The 27,232-nt window shown below is 38.7% G+C and overlaps 1 protein-coding gene across 2 annotated transcripts; it reads left to right on the top strand.

Annotated features, from left to right (window-relative positions):
- Positions 1 to 1,540: 1,540 nt before the first annotated feature.
- On the top strand, positions 1,541 to 26,899 carry LOC117707230 (vomeronasal type-2 receptor 1-like). Of its 2 annotated transcripts, none has more exons than XM_076932476.1 (6): positions 1,541 to 1,767; positions 10,966 to 11,257; positions 13,899 to 14,768; positions 17,904 to 18,134; positions 24,394 to 24,517; positions 25,917 to 26,899. In XM_076932476.1, the coding sequence occupies exons 1-6, from the start codon at positions 1,541 to 1,543 to the stop codon at positions 26,897 to 26,899; spliced, it is 2,727 nt and encodes a 908-aa protein (XP_076788591.1). The 2 variants fall into 2 exon arrangements, with proteins under 2 accessions (XP_076788591.1, XP_034356550.1); XM_034500659.1 differs by having other exon boundaries at positions 1,541 to 1,776.
- The last annotated feature ends 333 nt before the right edge of the window (positions 26,900 to 27,232 follow it).

The raw sequence follows: 27,232 nt of genomic DNA, 5'->3' as shown, positions 1-27,232 counted from the left end.
TAGAAAATACAGGTAAATTTTAGAAATTGCAATGTAATTTTAAGTGTTGTCTTTTTTTTTCCTTAAACTGTATTGAGATTTGCTTTGGTCAGTGAATGCATTCAGAAATATGATTTATAGGACCCTTGTAGCCCAGCATGTGACTAGATTATAGCTGATTCTAAGTTCTCTATGTAGTATTTTTAGTTTATTATTAATTTTAATATTATAAGTAAGACTTACACACCAAGGATTTAAATTTTTTTATTCACTCACTTTATATCCACTTTATAACTTTATAACGTCAGCCCCCACTTCTCCTCCCAATGCCCCTCACACTGATCTTCTCCCCATTCCCCACTCCCTTTTTAGAGAAGAAAGTGAAAAGCCCCCAGTGTCATCTTCTTATCATGTCCCTTCCAGTCCCTTTGCCCCTACCTATGCCCACAACTACACATCAAGTCACTGCAGGACTAGGCATATACTTTCCCACTGAGGCCAGACAAGGATGTCCAGTTAGGGGAACAGGACTCACCAGCATGTAACAGATACAGTGTCAGCTACCACTTCAGTTGTTGGCAGACCCACTTGGAGACCAAGCTGCACTGCTGCTACGTATGTGCAGACAACCTAAGTCACCGATGTTCTCTCTTTGGCTGGTGGTTTAAGTCTCTCTGATCCATGATCCATAAACTTGTCTGAATTTTATTCTGAAGACATTCTATGAACTTCATTCTAAAGGTGGGTAGGGGAATGTTTGCCAATAAGCGGAGAGGAAGACTGGAAGACTTGGAATCATAATAACTTGACCTGGAAACAAGAACTTTGTCTCTGAGTGAGGTCTAGCAAGCAAGGGAGCAGATGGGTGGAGATGTGGCTCCATGATTGAATACCTACCTGGCGTGCACAAAGTCCTTAGAATGTACAGGATATTTCTAAGGTAGCTTAGCCATTGGTGAGGTTAATGTGGCACAGAATCTGTGTGACTATCTTACCATTTTACTAATAAAAATGGCAGAACATAGATTTTATGTGAAGTATTCTATAAGTTCTTACAATTTTTCTTTCAGTTGTTTCTTTACCTGGAGACAAAGCTTGGCCTGCCATTGCTTCTTTTGATACTTTATAATAAAGCATGATACCTTCCCCCTTCTTTGGGGTAAAGAGGACCACAGAGTTGGCTGAAGTGACACTTGGTAAACCTGACAATGCCAAACAAGAGGGGACAGTTTCTACAACTTAAAATAACTTTCAACCTGAATCCCATGATTCTGTCATTATTTACCACTGCAAAGCATACAGGATATCCAGGTGTGTCTTCTCAGATGACTGTTCAGCTCCTATTCCAGATCCATAAATTGCAACTGATTGTGACATCTCTGTCTACAGCATGAAATTATTTAGTCAGGAGCAGCAAGCAGGTTAGGCACACACACACACACACACACACACACACACACACACACACACACACACACACACTACAACACTTGGTCAAGGTGCTTCCTTAAAACCTGTGTCACTTCCACACTTTCATTACCGTCAAGCTCACCACGTGAAAATGGCTAGCAGAAAGAAGTGCTTGATTCTGGGATTGACTGTGTTTTTGTGGGTTGAATTATATGCTCAACATGAAAACCAGAATGTGACATGCAGGTTGATGGGCAAATTTAATTTGACTGGATATGTAGACGCTGAAAACCATTCTGTTGTTATTGGAGGACTATTTCCTGTTCACTATAGGACGATGCCAACAAGTGACTCTAATGAGGAGCCAGAATCAGCCATGTGTGAGGGGTAAGCCATTGTTAAATCTTCTTTTATTCACATTAATTTAGCTGAGAAAGAATAATTAGCATGGTGCCTGGATTCCAGTTAAAGTTTTTGATTCTGGTTTTATCTCACTTCATCTCAGTTTATAGGGGTAGACATTTTGTGCAGTTGTACCTCAGAAAGTTGCTCCTCAGAGGATTCTCTTGGACCAGCAGCAGTATCTAAAAGCTTGTTAGACATGTAGAAACAGGGGTTGCCCTACCACATATGCAGAAGAGAATCTACATGCTCAGAAGACCTCAGTTGGTGTGTGTGGACACTGAGGTCTGAGAAGCACAGGTGCTGCACAGTGTGCTGCAGCCTCACTGTTAGTTGTTCAAGTGTGCAGTCTGGGAATCCTGCTTTGTATCTGAGGAAATGTTCATAATAGAAATCTGAACTGCATGAAAAATTCTGTCCCTACTGCTGTCTCCTGCAAAATACCATATCAAAAATGAAAATTTTAATACTCAAATATAGCAATTATTGTCAGAAAAAGAAAAGTGGGATATATCTGCTAATATATGTATTCTGTACCCATAGAAACCCACACAGATTAGACATAAAAATAATGGCAGAAATTAAAAGAAAACAAAAACAATAACCTCCAATTCCATTGCCAAAACTGCATTTTTACTTTATATATTCATTTTGAGTCTTTGGAAGATAAATTTTTTATTGTTAATAGTAAGAGGTTAGGACAAGTACTAATTGTATTGGACATTTTACCTTATACAGCAGCATTTCTCACGATGCTGTGTGGTCATTATAGCTGTTTTGGCAGTTTCTTACATCATTAGATCTATATCAATTACAGACCCTTTCCTTTTATACATGTTTCAAACCCAAGTTATTATTTGAAGGAGCAATCTTCAGTATAGTTACTGAAACAGTAAGATTTGTAATGAGTCCCTAATTAATATTTTCTTCATCTTTCTAACTGGTTTCCATTTTTACAGTGAAGGGTACAAGAAGTGAGGGATGACTGATATCTCAGCAGCAGATCATCACTTAGTCACAGCTGCCACCTCTCTATCATAATGCCCCACACTAAATTTCCATGATTTGAATTACTTGATTTAGTCTGCAGGGTTTTTTTTTTTTTTTTTTTTGATTGGTTATTTTATTTATTTACATTTCAAACATTGTCCCCCTTCCTGGTTTCCCCTCTGTAAATTCCCTCGCCCCTCGCCCCTCGCCCCTCGCCCCTCGACCCTCGCCCCTCGACCCTCGCCCCTCGACCCTCGCCCCTCGACCCTCGCCCCTCGACCCTCGACCCTCGCCCCTCGACCCTCGACCCTCGACCCTCGCCCCTCGCCCCTCGCCCCTCGACCCTCGACCCTCGACCCTCGACCCTCGACCCTCGCCCCTCGACCCTCGACCCTCGCCCCTCTCCCCTGCTTCTATGAGGTAGCTTCCCCAACCACTCACTACTCTTGCCCCATTGCCGTAGCATTCCCCTACACTGGGGCATCCAGCCTTCACGGGACCAAGGGCCTCCCCTTCCATTGATACCGGATAAGGCCATCCTCTGCTACACAACCAGCTGGAGCCATGGGTCCCTCTATGTGTACTTTATGGATGTTGGTTCAGTCCCCGGGAGCTTGGCAGGTCTGGTTGGTTGATATTGTTGATCTTCCTATGGGATTGCAAACTCCTTCAGCTCCTTCAGTCCTTCCGCTAGCTGCTCCATTAGGGTCTCTATGTTCAGTCTGATCATTGGTTGAAAGCAGTCGCATCTGTAATGGCAGGCTCTGGCAAATCCTCTCAGGGAAGAACTGTACCTTGCTCTTGTCAGCAAGCACTTCTTGGTATCAACAATAGTGTCTGGGTTTGATGTCTGCAAATGGGATGGATCCCCAGGTGGGGCAGTCTCTGGATGGCCTTTCCTTCAGTCTCTGCTTTACTCTTTGTCCCTGCATTTCCTTTAGACAAGAACAATTCTGTGTTAAAACTTTTGAGAGCGGTGGGTGGCCCTGTCCCTCAACCAGGGGCTGTGCCTAAACTCTAGATATGGTCTCTACAAGTTCTCCCTCCCCTTTGTTGGGTATTTCAGCTAATGTCATCCCCATTGGGTCCTGGAAGCCTCTTGCTTTCCTGGCACCTGGGACTTTCTAGTAGCCTCCCTCACTTCCCCATCCCCCACTGCTACACAACTCTGTTCAAATTTCTGACCCTTTGTACTTCTCCCCCATCTCCTTCCACACCTGATCCTGTACCCCTTTTCCCTCTCCCTGCCTCTCCCTTCCAGGTCCCTCCTCCCTCTACCTCCTGTGATTATTTTGTTCCCCCTTCAAAGTAGGACTGAAGCATCCACACTTTAGTCTTCCTTCGTCTTGAGTTTCATATGGTCTTGTGAGTTTTATCATGGGTATTCCTATCTTTTTTTCTAATATCCACTTATCAGTGACTACATGTGTGCACCATGTGTACTCTTTTGTTACTGGGTTACCTCAGTGTGATATTTTCTAGTTTTATTCATTTGCCTGCAAATTTCATGGAGTCATTGTTTTTAATAGCTGAGTAGTACTCCATTATGTAAATGTATCACATTTTCTGTATCCATTCCTCTGTTGAAGAACATCTGGGTTGTTTCCTGCTTCTGGCCATTATAAATAAATTTGCTATGAACATAGTAGGGCATGTATCCTTGTCCTTGTTGGAACATCTTTAGAATCTCAGAGTTGTTTTGACGTGTTTCCCCGATGACTAAGGGTGTTGAACATTTCTTTAGACCCTTTTTGGCCATTTGAGATTACTTTGTTTAGCTATGTACCCCATTTTTATTTCTTCATTTTTTCATTGGATATTTTCTTTATTTACATTTCAAATGTTATTCCCTTTCCAGGTCTCTCCACCAGAAGCCCCCAATCCCATTCCCCCCTTTCCTCTATGAGGGTGCTCCTCACCTATTCAACCACTTCCTCCTTGCCACCTTGGCATTCCCCTATACTGGGGCATCAAACCCCCACAGGACGAAGGGCCACTCCTCTGACTGATGTCTAAGAAGGCCATCCTCTGCCACATACATGGCTGGAACCATGGGCTCCTCCATGTGTACTCTTTGGTGGTGGTCTACTTCCCAGGAGCTCCGGGGAATCTGGCTGGTTGACACTGTTGCTCCCCCCATGAAACTGCACACCCCCTCAGCTCCTTCAGTCCCTTCTCCAACTCCTCCATTTGGAACCCTGCACTCAGTCCAATGGTTGGCTGTGAGCATCCTCATTTCTATTGGTCAGGCTCTGGCAGAGCCTCTCATGAGACAGCCATATCAGGCTCCTGTCATTTTTAAATAGGGTTATTTGGTTTTCTGGAGTCTAACTTCTTGAGTTATTTGAATATATTGGATATTAGCTCTCTATCAGGTGTAGGGTTGATAAAGATCTTTTCCCTATCTGTAAGTTGCTGTTCTGTCCTATTGACAAGTGTCCTTTACCTTACAGAAGCTTTTCAATTTTATGAGATGTTGCTTGTCGACTGTTGACCTTAGAGCCTGAGCCTACAATTTTTACTGAAACTTTGAAATTTATTTTCAACAAAAGGTCAGGTGGAAAGTGCAATAGTGCCTTTTTACTGATATTGTTTTAGTGTTTGCTTTACAGAAATAGGTCTTACCATTAGTCCTAGTGTGCTAGTAAATTACAATGTAGACTAGGCTAGCCTTATAAATTTTCACCTTATTCTGCCTTATGGATGTTGTGATAACAAGTATGTGCAGCATATCCTAGATTTTCAATTTTTTGATATAAATTTTTTGCCTCTTAGGAATAATTTTGTGAATCTGTAGAGATGGATAAGTAGTTAAAAAACACTGGTTGCTCTTCCAGAGTACCCACATGACAGCTCACAATTGTCTGTACTATCCTCACACAGTCATACAGGAAGACAACACCAATGCATATAAAATAAACAAATTATAAAAAAGAACTAATTTTGTATGTCCTATGATGGAAATGATGTGAGAAGTAAAAATATTTTCTTGAAAAACTAATTTTATCATGATAGGTATTTCAGGATTTGCTAAAATTTTATAATTATAATTTGAGTGAATACTCTTTAATTTTATATTTTAAAGATATTGGTTGAAATATAGTTCTATATAATTCATTTTCACCATTAACATTCCATAGTACCCCTGTTCACACCTGTGGGGCGGTGGGCTATGAGCGGCAGCTGGGCACCTGGTCAAGCACAGGCCTCAAACCCCAGACTCTAATGGGACAGAAGGTGTTCGGCTCTGCTCCTGGACCCCTGGTACCTTTCACTTAGCTTTCACTCTCCACAGCCCCTCCCACAGAGAGGTCTATGGCCATCAGTCACCTAGGAATAGTGCCTCAGACTCTCCCACATGTACATGAGGTATCTCTAAGCTCCCAGACCAAGCCAATAGGGGTTACCTGCTGCCAGACCCTAACCCACCCCAAAACCGTATATAAGAGGCCTATTCAGGAGAAGTAAAAGTGTGTGAGGATCATCCTGGTGTTTGGTGGTTGAGGGTTTCTATTGAAAGAGCTGTAACACTTGGGATCTGCTCTCCCGAAGCTCCTTCAGGATCCTCCCCTCCTTGCTAGCTAGCCAGCACCTGACACAGCCTGGACCAGCTCAGCGCAGAGGGACAGGTGGAGCACCTGGGAGTGAAGGGTGACAGCAGAGTCAGCAGAGGCAGCAGCATAGGCGAACTCCCCTTCCTGCTCGCACTCTGTCCCCTTGGCCCAGATCCCCTGCACCAGGCCAGGCTGGAGATCATCGTGGGATGCCCTCCGGAACAGGGACCCCCCCACACACACCCAGTTTCAATGTTCTCCAAGTAGTTTACACTTTCTTCATGTAATGAAACTTCTCCTAGTGTGAGAACTCCTATATGAGACTCACCCTATGCTGTATTCAGAAGCTAGAGTGGATCTAATCTAATGTTAATTTTATTGTGTCATCATGTACTATAACAGTAACTGCTTGAAGTTTTCAAGAAGAGGTTTGAAGAAATTTCATTCAGAAATCAACAACTTTTGCAAGATGCTAGTTTCAGGTGACCATTATATAAAAGAACTTATATATTATTCTGAAAGTATTACAACAAAATGATACGAGAGAGCATAGTATCTTGCTTTGTTTAAGGCACACACAAGTTAAATTTATAAAATATTTGAAGAAAAAATGATAGTATGCAATGGTACTGTGGGAATCATAATAGATACAAATGAATGAAAAAAACTCTCCTCAAACCTCACCTATTTACAATGAGATGTTTTCCTTGTTAATCTTTAAGTGGCCCCCATCCCTTCTATGCAGTTTTACTCATAGTATGATGCCTACTGCCCATTTCAATGCCTGTTCTATTCTCACTACTGTATCATTTCTCTAGTCAAGGATTTTTAATAATAGAAAATATTCCCACACAGCTGATAAGCCACCACTGCATACTGAAGATTACTCTGGTTTTCCCTATGTTGTAAATAACCCAGCTTGGGGCAGATAGTTTTTTTTTTTTTCCCTTGAGAAGAACTAATGAATTTTTTGGCTAATTTAAAGATATAGTTACAGGCTCAACACAGGAGGATATTTTTCTAGATCTTGAAATGAAATCTTACGTGTGTGTGTGTGTGTGTGTGTGTGTGTGTGTGTGATCTATCAGTTAATCAATTGACTTTACTTGCTGGTCTCCACACCTCTTCTTCTCCCAGATGTCCCCTCATAAGGCCACTCCCTGACTACTTATCTCTTTCACCTCTGAGAATGGGGAGATCTCCACCACCTGGGTACTAACCCACCCTGGCACATCAATTCACTACAGGGCTAGAAACATCCTCTCCCCCTGAGGTCAGACAAGGCAGCCCAGTTAAGAGAACTGGATCCACAGGCAGGCAAGAGAGTCAGGGTCAGCCCCTGGTCCAGGTCTTTGGGGATCGTCATGAAATCCAAACTGTATGTCTGCTACATTGTGCAGGAGCCCAGGTCCAGACCTTGTATGCGCTTTGGTAGTTGGTTCAGTCTATAAGACCACCCAAGGGTAAAAGTTAGTTGATTCTGTTGGTCTTCTTGTAGAAACCATATTCCCTTCAGGTTCATCAATAATTCCCTATCTCTTCCACAAGATTTCAAGTTAGCCAGACTGATCTTGGTTGTGGGATTCTACATTTGTTTTTGTTTGGCAAGGATTTAAGAGACATCTGGTATTGCTTTAATTTTGAAATGAATTTGGCACCCCAAGTGACTGCAGGACTATGTAGATCCTCTCACACATGCCGGTAGAAAGAAAGGTCTGGTCACATGTCTTGCAGACTGTAAGAGACCAAGGATGCCAGCCCAAACTACTATACCCAGCAGAAATTTCAAACAGCATAGATGGGGTGGGGGTGGGGGAGCCAAGATATTCCATAACAAAATCAAATTTAAACAATATCTATCCCAAAATTTAGCCCTTAAAAAGCACTAGAACTAAAACTACACTCCATTGAGGTTAACTACATACAAGAAGTAATTCCATACCAGTAAAACCAAAGAAGAGAAACAGACACCCACTATGTCAACATTAACATCAAAATAGCCGGAATTAACAATCGTTTGTCATTAATATCTCTCAACATCAATGAACTCAATTCTCCACCTTAAAAAATCTACTGATTAACAGAGTGGATGTGTAAACAGGAACAATCACTCTGCTCTATACAAAAAACACACCTCAACAACAAAGATAGATAAATCAGGCCTCAGAATAAAGGGCTGAAAAAGGTTTTCCAAGTAATCAGAAATAAGAAAAAAATGGAGTAGCCATTCTATCTTACTTTTAAAAGATACTGCAGTACTTATTTAGAAGATGAATACTGTCATCAGTGTGACTTGGATATTAAGTAACAAGATGGTAAAAAATTTCCTGCTCTAGTCTCTTCTGTTTTCTGCTTTTCTTTAATTGTTTTACCTCCTTGACTCTGTCTTCAAATTACTGATCTTTTCTGTCCTTGAATGTTTTTCTAGTTGTAGTGTCTTTCTCTAGCTGTAGTAACTTCTCACCATCTATCTGTCTGCTGTGCTTTCCCCAGCTCTCTATCATCCTTCAAGCATATTGTTATGCCCAGATCTCAGGATCCCCAAAAGAGTTCAAAGAATTGCCAATCTGATATAGTGAGACAAAAGAGTTGTTTAATAATGAGAACCTGGTTCAGATTGCAATCCATTCCCACTGTGCAGAGCAAGATTGCGACCCTGCATCTAGATTCTCGGGATATTTATACATAGGCAGATTCTGAAGTTTCAAGGTTACATGACAAGGAAAGTTGTAAAGTCATCTCTCCAACACAATACCATTTGTTTAGGCAGAGGTTGGAATCACAGAACTGGGTAAGGAAGCTCTTTTGGGCTTTATGTTGCTAACAGGGACTAGTGTTTTCACAAACTGGCCACAGCTGTCTGGGAACACTTGATTGCTCTAAAGTATGGTGCTTATTTCCCCAAGGATGTTTGGTCTTGTGCTTTTCCCATGGGTAGGGGCCACCTGCACTGGGGAGTGCTTAGCCATCCATCAGAGAGGGTGCCAGTCTCGGTGACATGGGGGCTGGGAGTTGTTGCTGTTTATCTGTTCTCAAGATGGCATTTGCAGTTCCCAGGAGGGGGTTTTCATTAGGGAGTACCATTATGGAATAGAGATGGCCATATTTTGGTGACAGGGTGTACTTTCTTTGAAAGGTCAGGAAAGAGCAAGATGGGTGAGGGGAGACTTTCATGCTGAGACTAGGGGAAACTTTGTGACAGGCAAGAGTGTGGAGGCTGACTGCCCAGCCTTTCCAATGTGTGTAGCTGTTATAGTCTAGGATACATGGTCCTTGAATTTCTTTGCTCACACATCTATTCTCATTGCAGTTTTGTTTTCTTTTGTTTGCTTGGTTCATCTTCTTCATACAGAGATCAATATTTTCTGGATAAAGAAAATAGGTTCTTTGTTACTGTATTTATAGTATACAACACTGGAGGGACTCAACAACTGAATACTAAATGAAAAGCAAATCTGAACCAAAAGAGATATTAAATAGACTGGTCTGGGAAGATAATACATTTGGTAAAGACCTTGCCTTTCAAGAAAGCAGATGTGAGTTAGTAACCATAGACAAACACTAAAACAGCTTGCTATGGTGGCAATCTGATACCCAAAGGCTCAGTAAGGAGAGACAGGAAGACCAATAGGGCTTCCTGGAAGCCTGGGCTAACCAAGTCAAGATCCAGGAACAATGAGGAACCCTGTCTCAGACAATAAGGTGGAGAGAGACTGAGGAAGACACTTGTCATTGACATCTCTTCTCCACATATAACAGAATGTGCATTCACACAGACAGGAAGGAAAATTCCAAATTGTAAATAGTAAATACATAAATTACTTTTACGTATTTAAATAAAGGTATTTTTTTAAACTAAGGATGTAAAAGTAAATAGTACATCTAGCTAAAGAGAATAGCAAGAAAACAGTTACATAATTGCTTTGAAATTTTCCTGAAGTATGGTTAGAATTCAGGGGAAAAAGAAGAGGAGGTTTTGGTATTGTTTTATGTAGAAGGCCTTGAAAACAATATGGTAATATGCTACAGGAGCAATATGTCCCTTAGTAGTAGATGACAAACATGACAAACAAAAGCCAGAGGCTCACATTTATGTTTTTACATGAAGACAGCAAGCAAGAAGACAACTTCACTTAAACATATCTCAACAGTAAGTTGTATTTTGTAATTGAAGCATAGAACAGAGAAATTTACATGCTAACATTAATAAATTCTTCCATAAATATTTAATGTTTTAAAACTATTTTTATTGTATTTAATATTCAGAAGAAAAAAAAATGCCTCAGAATAACAGAAGAATTATGTCCCTAGGGACCTTGAATGAGGTAAGAAAGCCTGTTCTAAGGGATTTTTAGTTGTGTTTGGTTAAGAGAATTGTCGATAGAAGAACAATTTTGTACAGAAATAACAAGAAATTTCCAAATGTAGTAGCATATAAGGAAAATATAGGGCAAGAAAACTTAAACCGGTCACTTATAAAGACTTACAATTTTGACATGTACAGAAACTGCGGCACATGCTGTTCCTTCAGCAAATGCTATAATCAGAAACTTAACTGAAGCTTCTTCCCTGAAAAGCTTCCCCTTTCCCTGACCCCCCTTAGTATCTCACAAATGCTTTTTCTTTCCAGGTTTAATTTCCGGGGTTTCCGCTGGATGAAAACCATGATCCACACCATCAACGAAATTAATGAGAGGAAAGATATTTTGCCTGAACACACTCTGGGCTACCAGATATTTGACAACTGTTTCTCCACCACCAAAGCACTGGAGTCATCTTTGGTGCTTCTAACAGGGCAGGAAGAATACAAGCCTAAATGGAGAAACAGCACTGGAAAATTTCTAGTTGGAATTATTGGAGCAGGAGGATCAACACTGTCAGCTGATGTCTCAAGAATTTTAGGGGTGTATAACATACCTCAGGTACCTTGGAATAGTGTGCTATGTGCTTAGAAAGAAATACAAACACTGGGCCAGGAGGTGTGGCACATGCCTTTAATTCCAGAACTTGGGAGGTATAGGCAGGTGAATCTCTATGTATTCAAAGCCAGCATGTTCAACAAAGTAGGTGCCAAAACAATCAGGGCTGTTGCACAAGGAATTTCTGTCACAAAAAGATAAGAAAAAAAGAGGTAAATACAAAGAGCATATAGAAATTATTGCAAATATTTAAAGGTCTAAAGAAGCTGCACTAAGCTACAGAGAGAAGATAGAATAGGGCCAGGTTCTCCAGGTTACTCTGTTCAACCAAGCCCTGGCAGAGTGCATCACTGTCTATTTAGAAGGCATTTGAAATTGCTCAAACTGCTGGAGCATCGTGCTTGCATCGACTAACGTGTGGTGTAGTGATGAGGATATTACTATCTCACAGAGCACTGTATGGAGCAGGGTGGAGGTTATCCATAAATACTTCGTGGTAGATTAGTGTCTGGAAAAAGTCACAGGTTTTTTCTTTGGGACTCTGTTCATGCCTCTGAGTCATTAGCCAATCATCACACTGACAGTCTAAAATGAGCCTGGGAATTTCACATTAGCTAACTTAATAGGTTACTTTAAACCCAGAGAGAATGACATATGTCAATACAAAAATAAGTAATTGCAAAGCATAAATTATTAGGAAAATAAAAAGATCTAGAATTATTTCAAAGGCTGTGTCATTAAAGTGTCAGGATGTATTGGTAATGAATAAGGAGCAAGATTATTGGTGATCCTGAAGTAATGGCAGTATTTCATTCTTTTCCTTTCTTCATCCTCCAGTCCCTTCTCTCATCTATACTTCCTCCTTTCTTTTCTCTCTCTCTCTCTCCCTCTCTCTTTCTTTCTTCATCTTTTTCTTCCAGTTTTCCTTCCTCCTTTCCTTTTCTTTTGTGATACTTTAGATAAAATCCAGTGACTGGCTCTTTATAGACAAATGCTTCATTAATTATGCACAGTGCCAATAAAATATAGTATCTAATTTAGAGAGCTTGAAATGTGAGTGAAAATAATAACAAAGGAAAGCACTCTGAAAAGCATACAAGGAAAGATGGGTGACTTGGCATATATCTTAGGGGTGGGTTTCATGTAGCTTACCCAAACTGCAGTTGCTATGAGCTCTATCTTCCACTAAATTCTAATGAACTCACGAATATTCTGGAAACCTTAGATATACTTTCATAAAGTCTTTTAGTACCTCTCAGAAAGAAATAAAATAAATCTTCTGTTTAATACTTTGGTACTAAGAAATTAAAAAAGAGCTGGGCAATGGTGGTGCACACCTTTAATCCCAGCACTTGGGAGGCGGAGGCAGAGGCAGGCAGATTTCTGAGTTCAAGGCCAGCATGGTCTACAGAGTGAGTTCCAGGACAGCCAGGGTTACACAGAGAAACCCTGTCTCGAAAAACAACAAAAAAAAAAAAAAAAAAAAAGAATAGGTTATCATAATATTAATTTTATTGTGGGGCAAACAATGACTAAATAAGTCCAAGTAACAAGACTTTATATGATATATAATTCACTAACCCTCAGAAATCTGATATCATTCCTTCTTGAAGAGGTTAATTCCTACAAAATAGCTTCAACAGATTTGCTGTTTGTGTGGTTAAAAGGAAAATACAAATATTAGAAGGTGGAATAAGAAGAATAAAAATGACAGAGAGAAACTAAACATAGGAAGAATACAGTGTAAATGAAGGACTCAATTGGATCTTGGGTGTTATAGAAGATCATTGTGTTGGAAGTGATGCCTTAGAGCATGAGACTGGATCAGGGAGAAATTAACATATTTAGGGTACATGCCAGTAATTGCAGGATATGCTACAGCAAAAATACATGAAGGAGTGTCAGGAATATGTGCTCACCTGATCGCCATGCTTAGGTCTCCAAAATGTTAAGTGCAAAGAAGGACTACTGAGGAAGTGAGGAATTTATCATCTATCTGACACTGTACATTAAAAGAGAATTTATGGTAACTTTGTGGGACAAGAGGTTTTAGTCTTCTGATTAGAGTAGTCCTTTCTATCATGTCTCTCACTTCAAGTTTTAGGACTTACTCAGGAGTCCTGACAGCAGGAAACTAAAAGACAGAAAAAAGAACAGACGGATAAGAGGTAATTAAAGGATGAGAGGTAAGACAAGGAGAGCACACAGGAGACAAAACCATGCTACTGTGCAGACTGAGACTTGGACTCAGTCCATCATCTCTGCACAGGAGACGCTGAAGCTGACGAGGAGTCTGAATATCCTAACTCAGAGGAGTCACCAATGTACCAATGTCCAGGAAAACAGAGGAAAGTGCAGAGATATTCCTGACACTGCTGTGGTTCCACCCATGAAAACAAGGATAACATGTGTCTTTATCTTAACAACTGGTAGTCCTAAAACCTTTGTGTTGATTGGGCACAGTGTTGTCAGAATTGTTCCCGTCCACACCCAGAAAGTAGATTCAGTAGAAAGTCATTGTCTACAGAAGTATGTGAGGGCAAAGGGATCACTGTTCAGCTCCCTCTCAAATATTCTGAAGATGTCATTTTCATTTAAGATTTGGCTCCTGCTTTCTAGTAAATCTAAATATTTTCTATTTTAGGTGAGCTATGCTTCTTCCTCCTCGATTTTTAGTAGCGATTTTCAGTTTCAGAATATTCTTCGCACAATACCCAGTGATAAGTTCCAGTCTGAGGCCATGGTGAATCTTGTCAAACACTTTGGTTGGGTCTGGGTAGGTGCTATTGCAGCTGATGATGATTATGGGAAACATGGAGTAAAATTATTTAAGGAAAAAATGAAGAAGGCCAACCTCTGTGTTGCTTTCTCTGAAACCATTCCAAAAGTCTACTCCAATGAGAAAATGCAGAAAGCTGTTAAGGCAGTAAAGACTTCCACTGCCAAAGTCATTGTGCTTTATGCAACTGATATTGACCTCAGTCCGTTTGTGCTGGAAGTGATTCATCATAACATAACTGACAGGACATGGATAGCCAGCGAAGCCTGGATTACCTCAGCTCTCATTGCAAAGCCTGAGTATTTTCCCTATTTTGGTGGAACGATTGGATTTGCAATACCAAGAAGTGTTATACCAGGATTAAAAGAATTTCTTTATGATGTCCACCCTAGCAAGGATCCAAATGATGTCTTAACCATTGAATTCTGGCAAACTGCTTTTAACTGTACCTGGCCCAACAGCAGTGTGCCTTACAATGTGGACCACAGAGTGAATATGACTGGTAAAGAAGACAGATTGTATGACATGTCTGATCAGCTCTGCACTGGAGAGGAGAAGCTGGAGGATCTGAAAAATACCTATCTGGATATGACTCAGCTAAGAATCACAAACAATATCAAACAAGCTGTGTATCTTATGGCTTATGGCATGGATCATTTAAGCAGGGCTGAATTAACAGAAGAATATAGGGAAAATATAGTATGTCCAACTATACCTGACTTTGAATCCCAGAGGGTACGTTATTTGACCATATAATATAGCATGATGTAAAACCATGTTTTTAATCCCAAGTTCATACCACTGAAATTGCCTATTTGATTCTGTATGATTTTATACCATCAAAAGTTGTCTGGATGACTTGATTGTTAATATTAAGTCCTCATTTCTCACCAACTTACAAGGCTTATTGTCAATAATAACAAACTTGCCTTGAAAAAATTAATAATGAATTTTACAAAATATACTGTTATTCTTCACAAAAGTGAAATGTAAACATATCTCAGAGTAAAGCGTGATGTAATAATTCTGGTTTCTTCCTTTGGTCTGTACCCATATACAATATGCAACTCGTAATCTAAGATCACTACTTGGATTCAAAACCATTAGCTTCATGTTAAGCAAAGACATTTATGTCTCTCCAGTTTAGGATGAGTCCTGGATATTATATACAATTTGACTTATACTCCAGAACTTTTGTCTTAACAATTTGCCTTATCTATTTAAAAGAATAGAGTAGAGAATGGGGTCTTCATACAATATCCAAGAGCCACACAAAAGGATGGATGTCAAGGGGTAAATATTATAGGGGTTATTTGGGACATTCACACCCACTGAACCTGTCTTCATCATCCCTCAAATGATTCATGTTGGTAAAACACTAGCATGAGCAGTGTTGCCAAGAATGGTCTCATCCATGATTCCCTCCTCCTTTCTGTCCATTCCTCTCATTTACAAAAGGTACAGAACTTGAGCTTCCCTGCTTTGGTTCTGTCTGTCCCACATAAGGTCCACTTAACATCACTAATGTGTTACTTCTTCCTTGTCAGAGCATTATCCCTTTATTCTTATATAACAACCTATTAATTTACCCGAGGCCACAGTGGCTGGGACCCTTGCCTTTTCACTTAACTTTCATTTTCAGGTTGGTCCACACTGCAGTCAGTGCTGGATGATCATAGTTCCCCAGGTAACACTCTTCATTCTGTGAATCAAGAAAGCCTGGTAAATGTATCAATATAAAGTATATTTTAATGAAATCAAAATAATCTTCAGTATTTATTTATGTTTCAAGATCATCCTATCAATAGACTAGAAAACCTTTGAAATTCTATTATTTACTTGAACATGTCTAAATTACACTCTCTTTTTCTCTTCTACTTATTTTACTTCTTCTGTTCCTTCTCATCATTGTCTTCCTGAGATACGTTTACACCGTGCTCCTTGCCTGAGTCTATGAGATTAGGGACATGCCCAATACTTACCTGGCATTTCTAAATTCTTGAGAATTATATGATGCTAGAGAAATGTGTTTTACCATCCAAAAATTTCAAGCAACTGAAACTCTAAGAAAACTGATCAAGGGAAGGATCAGACTGAGGAAGTCTTTGACCATTCATTTGATTGACTATTGATCTCACCCCAGATAGGGAGCCCTAAACACACCACATTCAGGTTCAGACTCCACCAAAGACGAACTCAGTGAACCAACGGGTTTTATTGGGGTAACTTAAAGGAATGAGGGTGAGGAGTTAGGCACAGGAGCACAGTTGACTCTAAGACAGATGCAACACCCAGGCCCACCCCAGCCTGCATGACAGCTCACAAAAACCTTTGAACCTGCTTTCAGGCAGATCAAAGCTGTGTCCTTCTTTAGTTGGTCTAAATTACTTCCAGGTAGCTCAGCTGGTTTCTCTTTCTCCCCAGCAGATGGAGTGGTCTCAGTTTTCTTTGTACCTTGTCTTGTCTGATTCGTCTTTGCATGTTAACACACTCTGAGGACGCTCCTCTTTCCTTTCTTACTTTCCCAGGGAGCTACATAGTTAATCAGCTCAGTTTCATGTGTTGAGGGTAATATTTTAAGAAGCAGAGGTTCAGGCCTAGTATCTAAGCCGTGACGGTTCTGCTTAGTTCAGACCACGTGCACAACAACTAGCCCTGCAAGACCTTGGCTCTGGCAGGCCAGAAGCACCAGCCCTGACACCCACGAGACACTAACATGGCCACGGCTTTGCCAATCCACGCTGTCTCCACAAAGCTTGGCTGAACCCAGACTATACCCGCCAACCACACAGAACTTGAGAAATGAGACTCTAAAGCTTAGTTATTATCCAAAAGCTTTATATATTTGGAAATGCTCAATTAACAGTTTGCCCACATAATTAGAGTTGTTTCCCCATATCTGACCTTAAGATATAAATCGTTATGCACGACTGTTCTGGACCCAAGCGTGGTTCTCCATGGCTGCTACCTCCTTGCCCTCCTCTTCCTTCTCTTCTTCCTCTCCCTCTCTCCTCCCACATTAGCTCCTCCCAAATTAACGAGCTTTGTTGTAAAATGTAGTGGACAAAATATCCTGCTACATTCATGGACTTGCTAAAGCTATTTTGAGATATTTTCCATAGTACTTCACTGGAAGAGCTTCACTGAAAGGATGAAATGTTTGAATTTGGGAGGAAACTGACACAACAGCAACATACACTTACTGAATTTAACTTTTAGAGCCTGATTGTCCAGTCTCTCTACTAGACTGAGAGTTTCAGAAGAAGGAAATAGTTATGGATCTTTGTATCTTTACATAGGGACAGTGTAGAAAGGAGAATGAAAATATTCTAAACATTCTCCTGTCTCTTGATACACAGATACTATAATGCTAAGCCATAATATATGCTTATTTTAGGCCAACAAATACATACAATTATAATATACATCAAAGGCATATTAAAATTTTACAAAGGCCAAAAGTAAAGAAAAATAGGTAAAACTAAATTTCACAAGTTATTTAACCCAGTATGTCTAAAATACTATTTATTGTGTTGTCATAATTTAATATGTTGTCATGATATTAAAATAATAATGTAAAATTATTTATGGGATAGTTTTCATTCTTTTTAAAACTTTATAATCCAGTATGTATATTATTTATGCAGCATATCTTAATTTACCAAATCATTCTTTCTGATTTATTGCCACCTGTAGCTTGAGGATATCAGAGTTGGTAACAAAAACAGCATTAGAAAAAGTAGAATCTTATGAGTTACATATGAAAACAAATCTACTTTTCTTTATACATCTTTATTTTCTAAGTATTTAAATGCTTACAAGTTATTTATTTATTTATTTATTTACTTTTTTCTCACTCCTCTTCATTAGCTCTGGAATTACATGAGAAAAATAAAATTTACTACCCATGATGGAAGCGAAATAGAACTTGATACCAATGGAGATATAAAAAATGGATATTATGATATCCTCAATTGGCACCTGGATGATACTGGAGAAATCACTTTTGTCAAGGTTGGAGAATACAAATTCACAAGTTCAAAATATGAGTTTGTTCTTCCAAAGAACTCAATGTTATTTTGGAACACTGAATCTTCAAGGGTTAGTTGGCCTGATATATTTTTGTTTATATATATCTATATCTATATCTATATCTATATCTATATCTATCTATCTATCTATATATATATATACATACATATAAAAGTCTATTTTTTCAGACACTAAATAAATGTAAAATACCTAAAGCTTTTTACTATATTGCAAATCAATTTACTTAGTCTAGAATAATTTTTTTGTATTGTTGTCTATTTAGAATATAGAGTCCTTGTTAAATTAAAATAAATGAATAATATAATTTACTGGTGTTTTGATATTTTGAGAATGTTTTAATGGAATGAATTGATTTTATTAGCTTTTGTAATAAAAAGGAGTTATTTTTCCTAATTTTTATTTTAATTTTTAAATATGTATGCATTTAACCTTTTGGTTTTCTTTTTTGTGATTTTTTTTACACCCCAGTTGCAGTGTCCCCTCTATCCTTATATCCCACTCCAACCTCACCTTGTTTCTGCCTCACCCACAGCCACTCCTTTTTTTCTCTTCAGAAAATGCAGGCCTCTCATGGATATCAACTAAACATGACATACAAAATTACAGTAAATCTAGGCATCTTCACTACTTAGGTTAAGGCTGGAAAGGCAACTCAGTATGAGGTAAAGGATCCCAAAAGGCAACAGAAGAATCAGAGGTCTCTGGGTTTTCCACCCTCTGGATCCTTGTCCTTCAGGCAGTATCAGCTTTGGGATTCCTTACATGGCCTGGGTTTAAGTCGGGAAGAGCAATTGTTTGGCCACTCCCACAATTTCTGTGGAGCCTTTAACCTAACACATCTTATAGGTCGGACAAATTGTAAGTTGAAGAATATCTGGCTGGGTTGGTGTCCTAATCCTCCCACTAGAAGTCTCTCCTCACTAAAGGAGACTGTCAGTTAAGGTTTTACATTCCCACCTGAAAGGAATTTTAGCTATGGTCACCCTCTTTGATTTCTAGGAATTTCCATGGCACTGGGTTTTTTAGCTCGTTCCCCAAATGGTTCAAAATTCCATTTATCTGGCACTGTAGTCTCTCCCTCCACACCCTCCCCAAAGCTGATCCCCCCTGTTCCCATTCCCCAACCTTCTCCACACATCACGGGGCTTTTCAATTTCTCCTTCCCAAGGAGATTCATATGGACTCCCTTGAGGCTCTCGTGACTCCTTCTTAAGTATCCTCTCTGAGTCTTTGGATTGTAGCATGGTTATGATTTACTTTACAGCTACTATTCACTAATAAGTGACTACATACTTTGAGTGTCTTTCTGGCTCCATTTACCACACTCAGGAGGATTTCTTTCTAGTTCTATCCATTTGCAAACTGTATTGTTTTATTAATTTACAAATGTTGCCCCCTTCCTGGTTCCCCTTCCCTGAGTTCACCACCCCTTCTCCCCTCCAGTTACTTCCAAGAGGATGCTCTCCACCCACCCACCTATCCTGACTTCAATCTGGCCAGCATCTGCCTTTCCTGAGGGCATCAAGTTTCTACAGGATTAAGTGTATCCTCTGCTACAAATGTGCCAAAGCTGATCAATACTCATAAGTGTAGAACTTCAAGTACTATATTAATTACATATGGGGAGAGTGTACAGCCTTGTCTTGCTCCTCATTTTAGAAGAATTGCTTTGATTTTCTCTCCATTTAAATTTATGCTATTGGCTTGTTCTATATTCACTTTAGTAGTTTAGGTATTTCCCTGTATCCCTGATCTCTCCAAGACTTTTATTATGAAAGGGAGTTGGTTGAGTTCTTTCAAAGGCTTTTTCAGAATCTAATGAGATGATCATGTTGTTTATTCTTTCAATTTGTTTACATAGTATATTATATTGACAGATTTTTACATATTAAAACACCTCTGCATCCCTGGGATGATCATGGTGAATGATGTCTTTGATGTGCTATTGAATTTGGCTTGCAAATATTTTAATACCTGGTTTTGCCGGGCGGTGGTGGCACACGTCTTTAATCCCAGCACTTGGGAGGCAGAGGCAGGCAGGCGGATTTCTGAGTTCGAGGCTAGCCTGGTCTACAGAGTGAGTTCCAGGACAGCCAGGGCTACACATTGAAACCCTGTCTCGAAAAAAACAAACAAACAAAAAAAACAAAACAAAAACAAAAAACAAACAAACAAAAAAACCCTGGTTTTGCATATGTACATGAGGGATATTGACATGTACTTCTTTGTTTTTTTCTGTGTTTTTTTGTATCAGGGTGATTGTGGCTTCCATTTTCTATTTTGTAGAATAACTTCAGGAGTAAACATTAGCTCGTCTTTGAAAGTCTAATAGAATTCTGTGCTAAAATCTCTTGACCCTGAGGGGTTTTTTTCTTTCCTTTCTTTTCTTTTCTTTTTGGGTTGTTAGATATTAATGACTGTGTTTATTTCCTTAGGGGGTGTGGGTCTATCTATTCAAATTGCTTATCTGGTTCTGATTTAACTTTTGGTAAGTGGTATCTATCCGGGAATTTATGCATTTCTTTTAGATGTTCCAATTCTATGGAATACAGATTTTTGAAGTATGACATAATGATCAGTGAACTTTCTCAGTATTTGTTATTGTGTCTGTTATTATGTCTCTCTTCATTTCTGATTTTGTAAATTTGTATGTTCTCTTTCTGCCTTGTAGTTAGTTTAGATAAAGGCTTGTCTGTCTTGTGTATTTTCTCAAAGAACTAACTCTTTGTTTTATTGATTTGTTGTAATGATACCTTTGTTTCTGTTTTATTGGTTTCAGCCCTCAGTTTGACTATTTCTGCCTTCTACTCTTCTTGGGTGTATTTGCTTTTTTTGTGCTAGAGTTTTCATGCATGCTGTTAATTTACTAGCATGGGATCTTTCCAATTTCTTCATTAAGGCACTTAGTGCTTACAGGAAAATCTTAGCACTGATTTCATTTTTTTCCCCATAGGTTTGGGCTATGTTGTGAATTCTTCATCATTGAGTTCTACCAAGTCTTTAATTTTTTTATTTCTATCTTGACCCACTGGTCATTCAAAAGAGAGTTGTTCAGTTTCCTTGAAATTGTAGGCTTTCTGTTTCTATTTTTGTTGAAATTTGACATTAATTCATAGTGGTATGATAAGATACATGGAGTTATTTCAATATTCTTGTATCTTTTAAGATTTTCTTTGTGAACAATTTGTGTTTAATTTTTTAGAATGTTGCTGAGAAGAAGCTATATCCTTTAATGTTTGAATGAAATGTTCTGTCGATATCTGTTAGGGATATTTGTGCCAGAGCATCTGTTAGTTGATTATTTCTGTGTTTAGCTTCCCTCTGGATGACTTCTCCATTAGTGAGAGTAGGGAGACTTCTACTCTTAATATGTCAGGTTCTGTGTATAATTAAGTTTTAGTATTGTTTTTTTTAAAAATGTGCACGCCCTTGAATTTGTGGCATAGATATCCAGAACTGAGGTATCTTCTTGGTGAATTTTCCCTTTGATGAGTGTGAAGTGTTTTCCCCCTTTCTTTTGATTAATTTTGGCTGGAAGTTTCTTTTGTTAGATATTAGAATCACTACACTAGCTTGCATCTAGGGTCCATTTGCTTGGAAAATCTTTTTTCCAACATTTTAATCTGAAGTAATGCCTATCATTGATATTGAGGTGTGTTTCTTCTAGGAAGCAGAAGGACTCATTCTATTTTCAACTGCACTCTGTTAGTCTATATCTTTTAAATGGGATGCTGAGTCCACTGATAACTGAGATATACTAATGATCAATGACTTCAGTCCTTTCTCTAACTCCTCCACCGGGGACCCCATACTAAGTCTAATGGTTGGCTGCAAGTGTCTGCCTCTGTATTTGTCAGGCTCTGGCAGAGACTCTCAGGAGACAGCGATAACAGATTCCTGTCAGCATGTCCTTGCAATTTTTAACATTTTTTATTGTACTATTCATTTAGTGTTTTGATTATTAGACAGCATGGGGACTTTCTTTTTCTTCCAATATATGTGGTGTTCTGTAAGCTTCATGTACCTTTATAAGGTACTTGAAGTACCAAATTTAAGTTAAGAAATATTCTTCTATGATTTTCTTGAACATGTATTCTGGGTTTTGATATGAAAATATTCCTCTACTCCTATTTTTCTTGGATTTCATCTTTTCATATTTTGTCTGATTTCCTGGATGTTTTCTGTAAGGAACTCTTTAGATTTAACATTTCCTGCTGTATCAATTTCTTCTCTTCGATCTTCTGTGCCTGAGACTTTTCATGTCTTGTATTCTGTTGGTGATGTTTATGTCTGTAGTTTTGTTTGCTTACCTATTCATATTCAAAATTCTCTCAGTTTTTTTCCCTTATTGCTTTTATTTCCATTTTGAAGTCTTAAACATGCTTATTCAGTTTTCACTCGATTGTGTTGTCTAGGATTTACTTTCATCCATTTATTTATTTATTTATTTATTTATTCATTTATTCACTTTATATCCAAATCATAGCACCTCCTCTCCTCCTAGTCACTCCCTCACTTATACAATTCCTTCATCCCTTGTTCTTTTCTCCTCTGAAAGGGGTACCTGGGTACCCTCCTACCTGACACATCAAGTTACTATAGGATTATTCACATCCTCTCCCACTGAGACCAGTTAAGACTGCCCAGTTAGGGAAACAGGATCCATAGGCAATCAACAGAGTCAGGGAAGGTCATCATTCTATTTGCTGAGGGATCTGCATAAAGAACAAGCTGCACATCTTCCATATATGAGGGTGTCCTATATTCAGCACATGTATGCTTTTTGGTTAGTGATTTAGTTTCTTGTAGCCCCCAAGAGTTCTCTATTTTCCTTAAGGGTTTCTTTAAGGGATTTATTTCCTGTTTAAGGGCCTGTATCATCATGATAAGATTGGATTTAAAGTATTTTCCTTGTATTTCAGCTGTGTTAGAATATTCAGTTTGTTGTAGAAGGATAGGTGGGTTCTAGTCATACTATACTGCCCTAGGTGTTATTGTTTGCTTCTTTCACTGGCCTATACTCATCTGAGTTTGGGTATAGTATAAGGTTAGGTGCCAATTTTCACTTTATCTTATTAGGTGGATGATTTTCTCTTGCTTTGTTTCCCTCTCTCATCTTCTGGCTTGAACTGTCTGCGGTTGTGATGACCAGAGACTTTAAGTCTAGTAGTGTCTTTCCATTGGGATTTTAGTGACCTGTGTTATCTCTGGAGTTTGGGGTTTTGAGTTCCTGTTGTCTCTGAGGTTCTTGAAATTGGTAAAGTCTCAGGAGTTCTGGATATTGGTTTGGTCTATGAGGTTCCAGGTACCCCAGGATTCTGAGGTTGCTACTACTGGCATAGTCTCTACTAGAGGAGGAGTCCTGCCACCATTGTGTTTAGGATATGGAGTTCAGGAGAGAATAAATTCAGATTATATTCATATAATGAATCTTATTTATATGTAATTCAAACATGTTGAAAATTCATAAATACCACCAAAAATGTGTATTATGTCCTCAATGGTTTATGGCTTTGTAGGCTTAACTGATCTAGATTTTTATTTTGCTTTGGTTGTTATTTCTTTGTTTTTGGATTTTGTTTTCTGATCTATGGTCTTAGTAGGTTGTTCAAGCTGTCAATAAGCATGGACCACAAAACATATTTTATTAGTTTGTAGATAATTATCTCCCCACATTAATATGTAAATGCCTGGTTTATCCTGAATTTTAGGTGCATATCCTTGTTGAATTTAAAAATACAAAGAAGCCAATGATTGCTATTGAAATTTCTAAATGTAGTGAACAAGAAACATTCTAAGCTATGCCTTCTCTATATTATCTGTTTACTTTCATAATTTAAATGAAGCAGATAATTCGTTTTTTCCATTTTAACAGCCACAGGAAAAATGTGTATGTATAATAAAAATATTTTGGAATTCTATTGCTGAAAGAAAATATCCTTCAGGAGCTGAAGGTGGTTATTGGTGTCACAGTTCTCATCAAACCAGGAAAATACTTAAAAAACTGCCCCATCTAAAGCATCCCATGTTATATTAGTTTGGTTTTGATTACCAAGGTGACAAACCACTGTCATTATAGTTAGCTTGTCATTTCCAGAGTCAATCATAAGACTGTTCTTTACATAAAGTTCTTTCCAGGCTCTCCATATTATCATGCTTTGTCTGCTATCTTTGCTCAGTATCCAGCATTAATCTTCTTTATAAATGGCACACATATCTCCATGTATATACAAACAAGAACATTCTTTATTTCAAAAGTGGAAAAGTTTCAAGGCCTTGTTATGTTCATCATCTTTGTCTTTGCTAGCTTCCAGAGTCATTCTGTACAAAAGTGTGTGCCCCAGGGACCCAGAAGAGGATTCGCCAGGGTCAACCCATATGTTGCTTTGATTGCATCCCATGTGAGGATGGATATGTGTCAGAGAAACCAGGTAGGATGGAACCAATTTTTCATGAATAGTAGTGCAGTTAGATTAAACATTTCCTGACAAAGACATGCTTGAAATAATTTTCATAAAAGATATAAGCAATGTATGGCAAAATAATTAACATCTATAAAATTACTAAATGTTCTGAACAGTGTGAATTAAGGATAATATAGTTTTTGCTACTAAAGTTGAAAAAGACGTACAACCATATGCATAAAAAACACTAAAAATATGCAAAATATGAAATATGAATAAATTCATAAAATCTTCTAAGTACTTGTTTTTTAACTAGATTGAACACTAAATCTAATTGGAGAAAAGCTCAAATTCACAAGGTTCTAAGCACTGAAGGCACATACATTGCACAGTGGCAGAAGCTTGAACTGCTGTGACAGCCTGCTCAGTTGCTGCTCAGTGGAGTTGACATAGACAGGTTTGGTTTCTAGAAATATGTTGGAGCAGATTTATTCATATTTACAGTTGGTTTTTTTTTTTTTTTGAAGACACAAAAATTCACTTGTCTTTTGTTAAATAGCTCACAAGAATAATTATGTAAAATGATAAAATGTCTTCATAGGAAAAGATACCCTATAAGCTGCACAACTCCCTTGCTAAAGGTCCCACAGTCTCCACAAAGAATTCCATCCAGATCTGTCCAGACTAGGAGTCAGAGTGGTTGAAAGGAAATGTCTATTTTACCTGAATCCTTAAATTTACAGAGTCCACCCATTTTATCATGTGCCATAATCTTATCTCAACTAGCCTTTTCTTGTTCACCAATGCTTGCTCCTAGAGACTCCCTCCAGACTTAGCTTTCTCAGCCTTAGGGACTGTGATTTGGGGTTTTGTTTTTATTCCCATCATCATCCTCATCACTCAGTGAATGAGCATTTAGAGTTGGGCACTTGTGAGTAGGTAAATAAATGATTCTTCTCCATGAGGGGATATTACATAAGAGAATAAAAATACTAGGGTTTAACCAGCTGTGTCCCAGTCATTTTGATTGTTTCATATCAGAAGCTGCAACTTTCTCATTCCTGGGATGTGCTTGGGTTGAGAAAGACACAGATCTTTTTCTTCAATAGATAGTTAAAGGAGAAAGAAAGGAGCTCATAAATAGAAAAGACCAATTCAAGAACAGTTCGAGTTGAGAAAAAAATAATCAATTCCCGAAATTGAAAACAACTCTAAATCTGTCACAGCATCTGCACCAAGGCAATTTTATACTAGTAACTTTAAGATATTATGTAGATTTTATAATAGATTTCCAGTAAATGTTGTTCAGGTCTTTAATTGCCCCAGATTGTTCTTAGGTAAATGTGACAAATTTTATTGAAGTCAATGGTCAATTCTCTGGGTTTTTTGTTTGTTTTGTTTTGTTTTATTTTGTTTTTCTCAATAGGCCAAATGCTATGTGATCCATGCGGTGAAGATGACTGGTCCAATGCAGAGAAGAGCAAGTGTGTGCCAAAGCTTGTGGAATTCCTTGCTTATGAGGAGGCCCTGGGGTTCACCCTTGTCATCCTTTCCATCTTTGGGGCACTTGTGGTCTTGGCAGTCACTGTTGTGTATATAATCAACAGACACACTCCATTGGTGAAAGCCAATGACCGGGAGCTGAGCTTCCTCATTCAGATGTCTCTGGTTATCACGGTGCTGTCATCCATGCTGTTCATAGGCAAGCCATCTAACTGGACCTGCATGGCCCGCCAGGTCACTCTGGCACTGGGATTTTGCCTTTGTCTGTCTTCCATTCTTGGAAAGACTATTTCACTCTTTTTTGCCTACAGGATTTCCGTATCCAAAACCCGACTTATATCTATGCACCCTGTTATTCGAAAATTAATTGTACTCATCTGTGTTGTAGGGGAGATTGGTGTGTGTGCAGCATACTTGGTGTTGGAGCCTCCGAGCATGTTCAAGAACATTGAAATTCAAAATGTAAAGATCATCTTTGAATGCAATGAAGGTTCTATAGAGTTTCTGTGCTCCATATTTGGGTTTGATGTGCTTCTGGCTCTGCTGTGTTTTCTTACAACCTTTGTGGCTCGCCAGCTGCCAGATAACTATTATGAAGGGAAATGCATCACTTTTGGGATGCTGGTCTTCTTTATTGTCTGGATCTCTTTTGTCCCTGCTTACTTGAGCACCAAAGGCAAATTCAAAGTGGCTGTGGAAATATTTGCCATTTTGGCATCCAGCTATGGCTTGTTAGGCTGTCTATTTCTTCCCAAGTGTTTCATTATCTTGCTGAGGCCAAAGAGGAACACTGATGAAACTGTTGGTGGAAGAGTCCCCACTGTTGACAGAAGCATCCAGCTGACCTCAGCTTCTGTGAGCAGTGAGCTTAACGACACCGCAGTGTCCACTGTTCTGGATGAGTAGAACTGTGAGCTCCATGTGACATGATGACTTAGCTCAATCTTCTCCTTAACATTGATTTTGAAGCAGCTGCTAATGCTCTGAATTAGTATTGGGGATTTGGCCTTTGCATAGTGAGTGAGATATCATTCTATAAAATATCATTTGACAAGGATTATAATATGACATCATTGAAATTGGAAATGATTTCATTAGAATATTTTATTGTGATTTTTAGAATAGAAGATATAACCGATACTTCTTATCTGAGTTGATAAGAAAAATCAGAAAGATATTTTTAAAACTTACTTTCTTCTTTAACTTATAACAGGAATAGAAAAGCTTCTCTAAGTTCTG

Source organism: Arvicanthis niloticus, chromosome 4, assembly GCF_011762505.2.
Source record: "Arvicanthis niloticus isolate mArvNil1 chromosome 4, mArvNil1.pat.X, whole genome shotgun sequence".
NCBI lineage: Eukaryota > Metazoa > Chordata > Mammalia > Rodentia > Muridae > Arvicanthis > Arvicanthis niloticus.
Note: the sequence above shows the minus strand (reverse complement) of the source record. Positions and strands in the feature narration are given on the sequence as shown.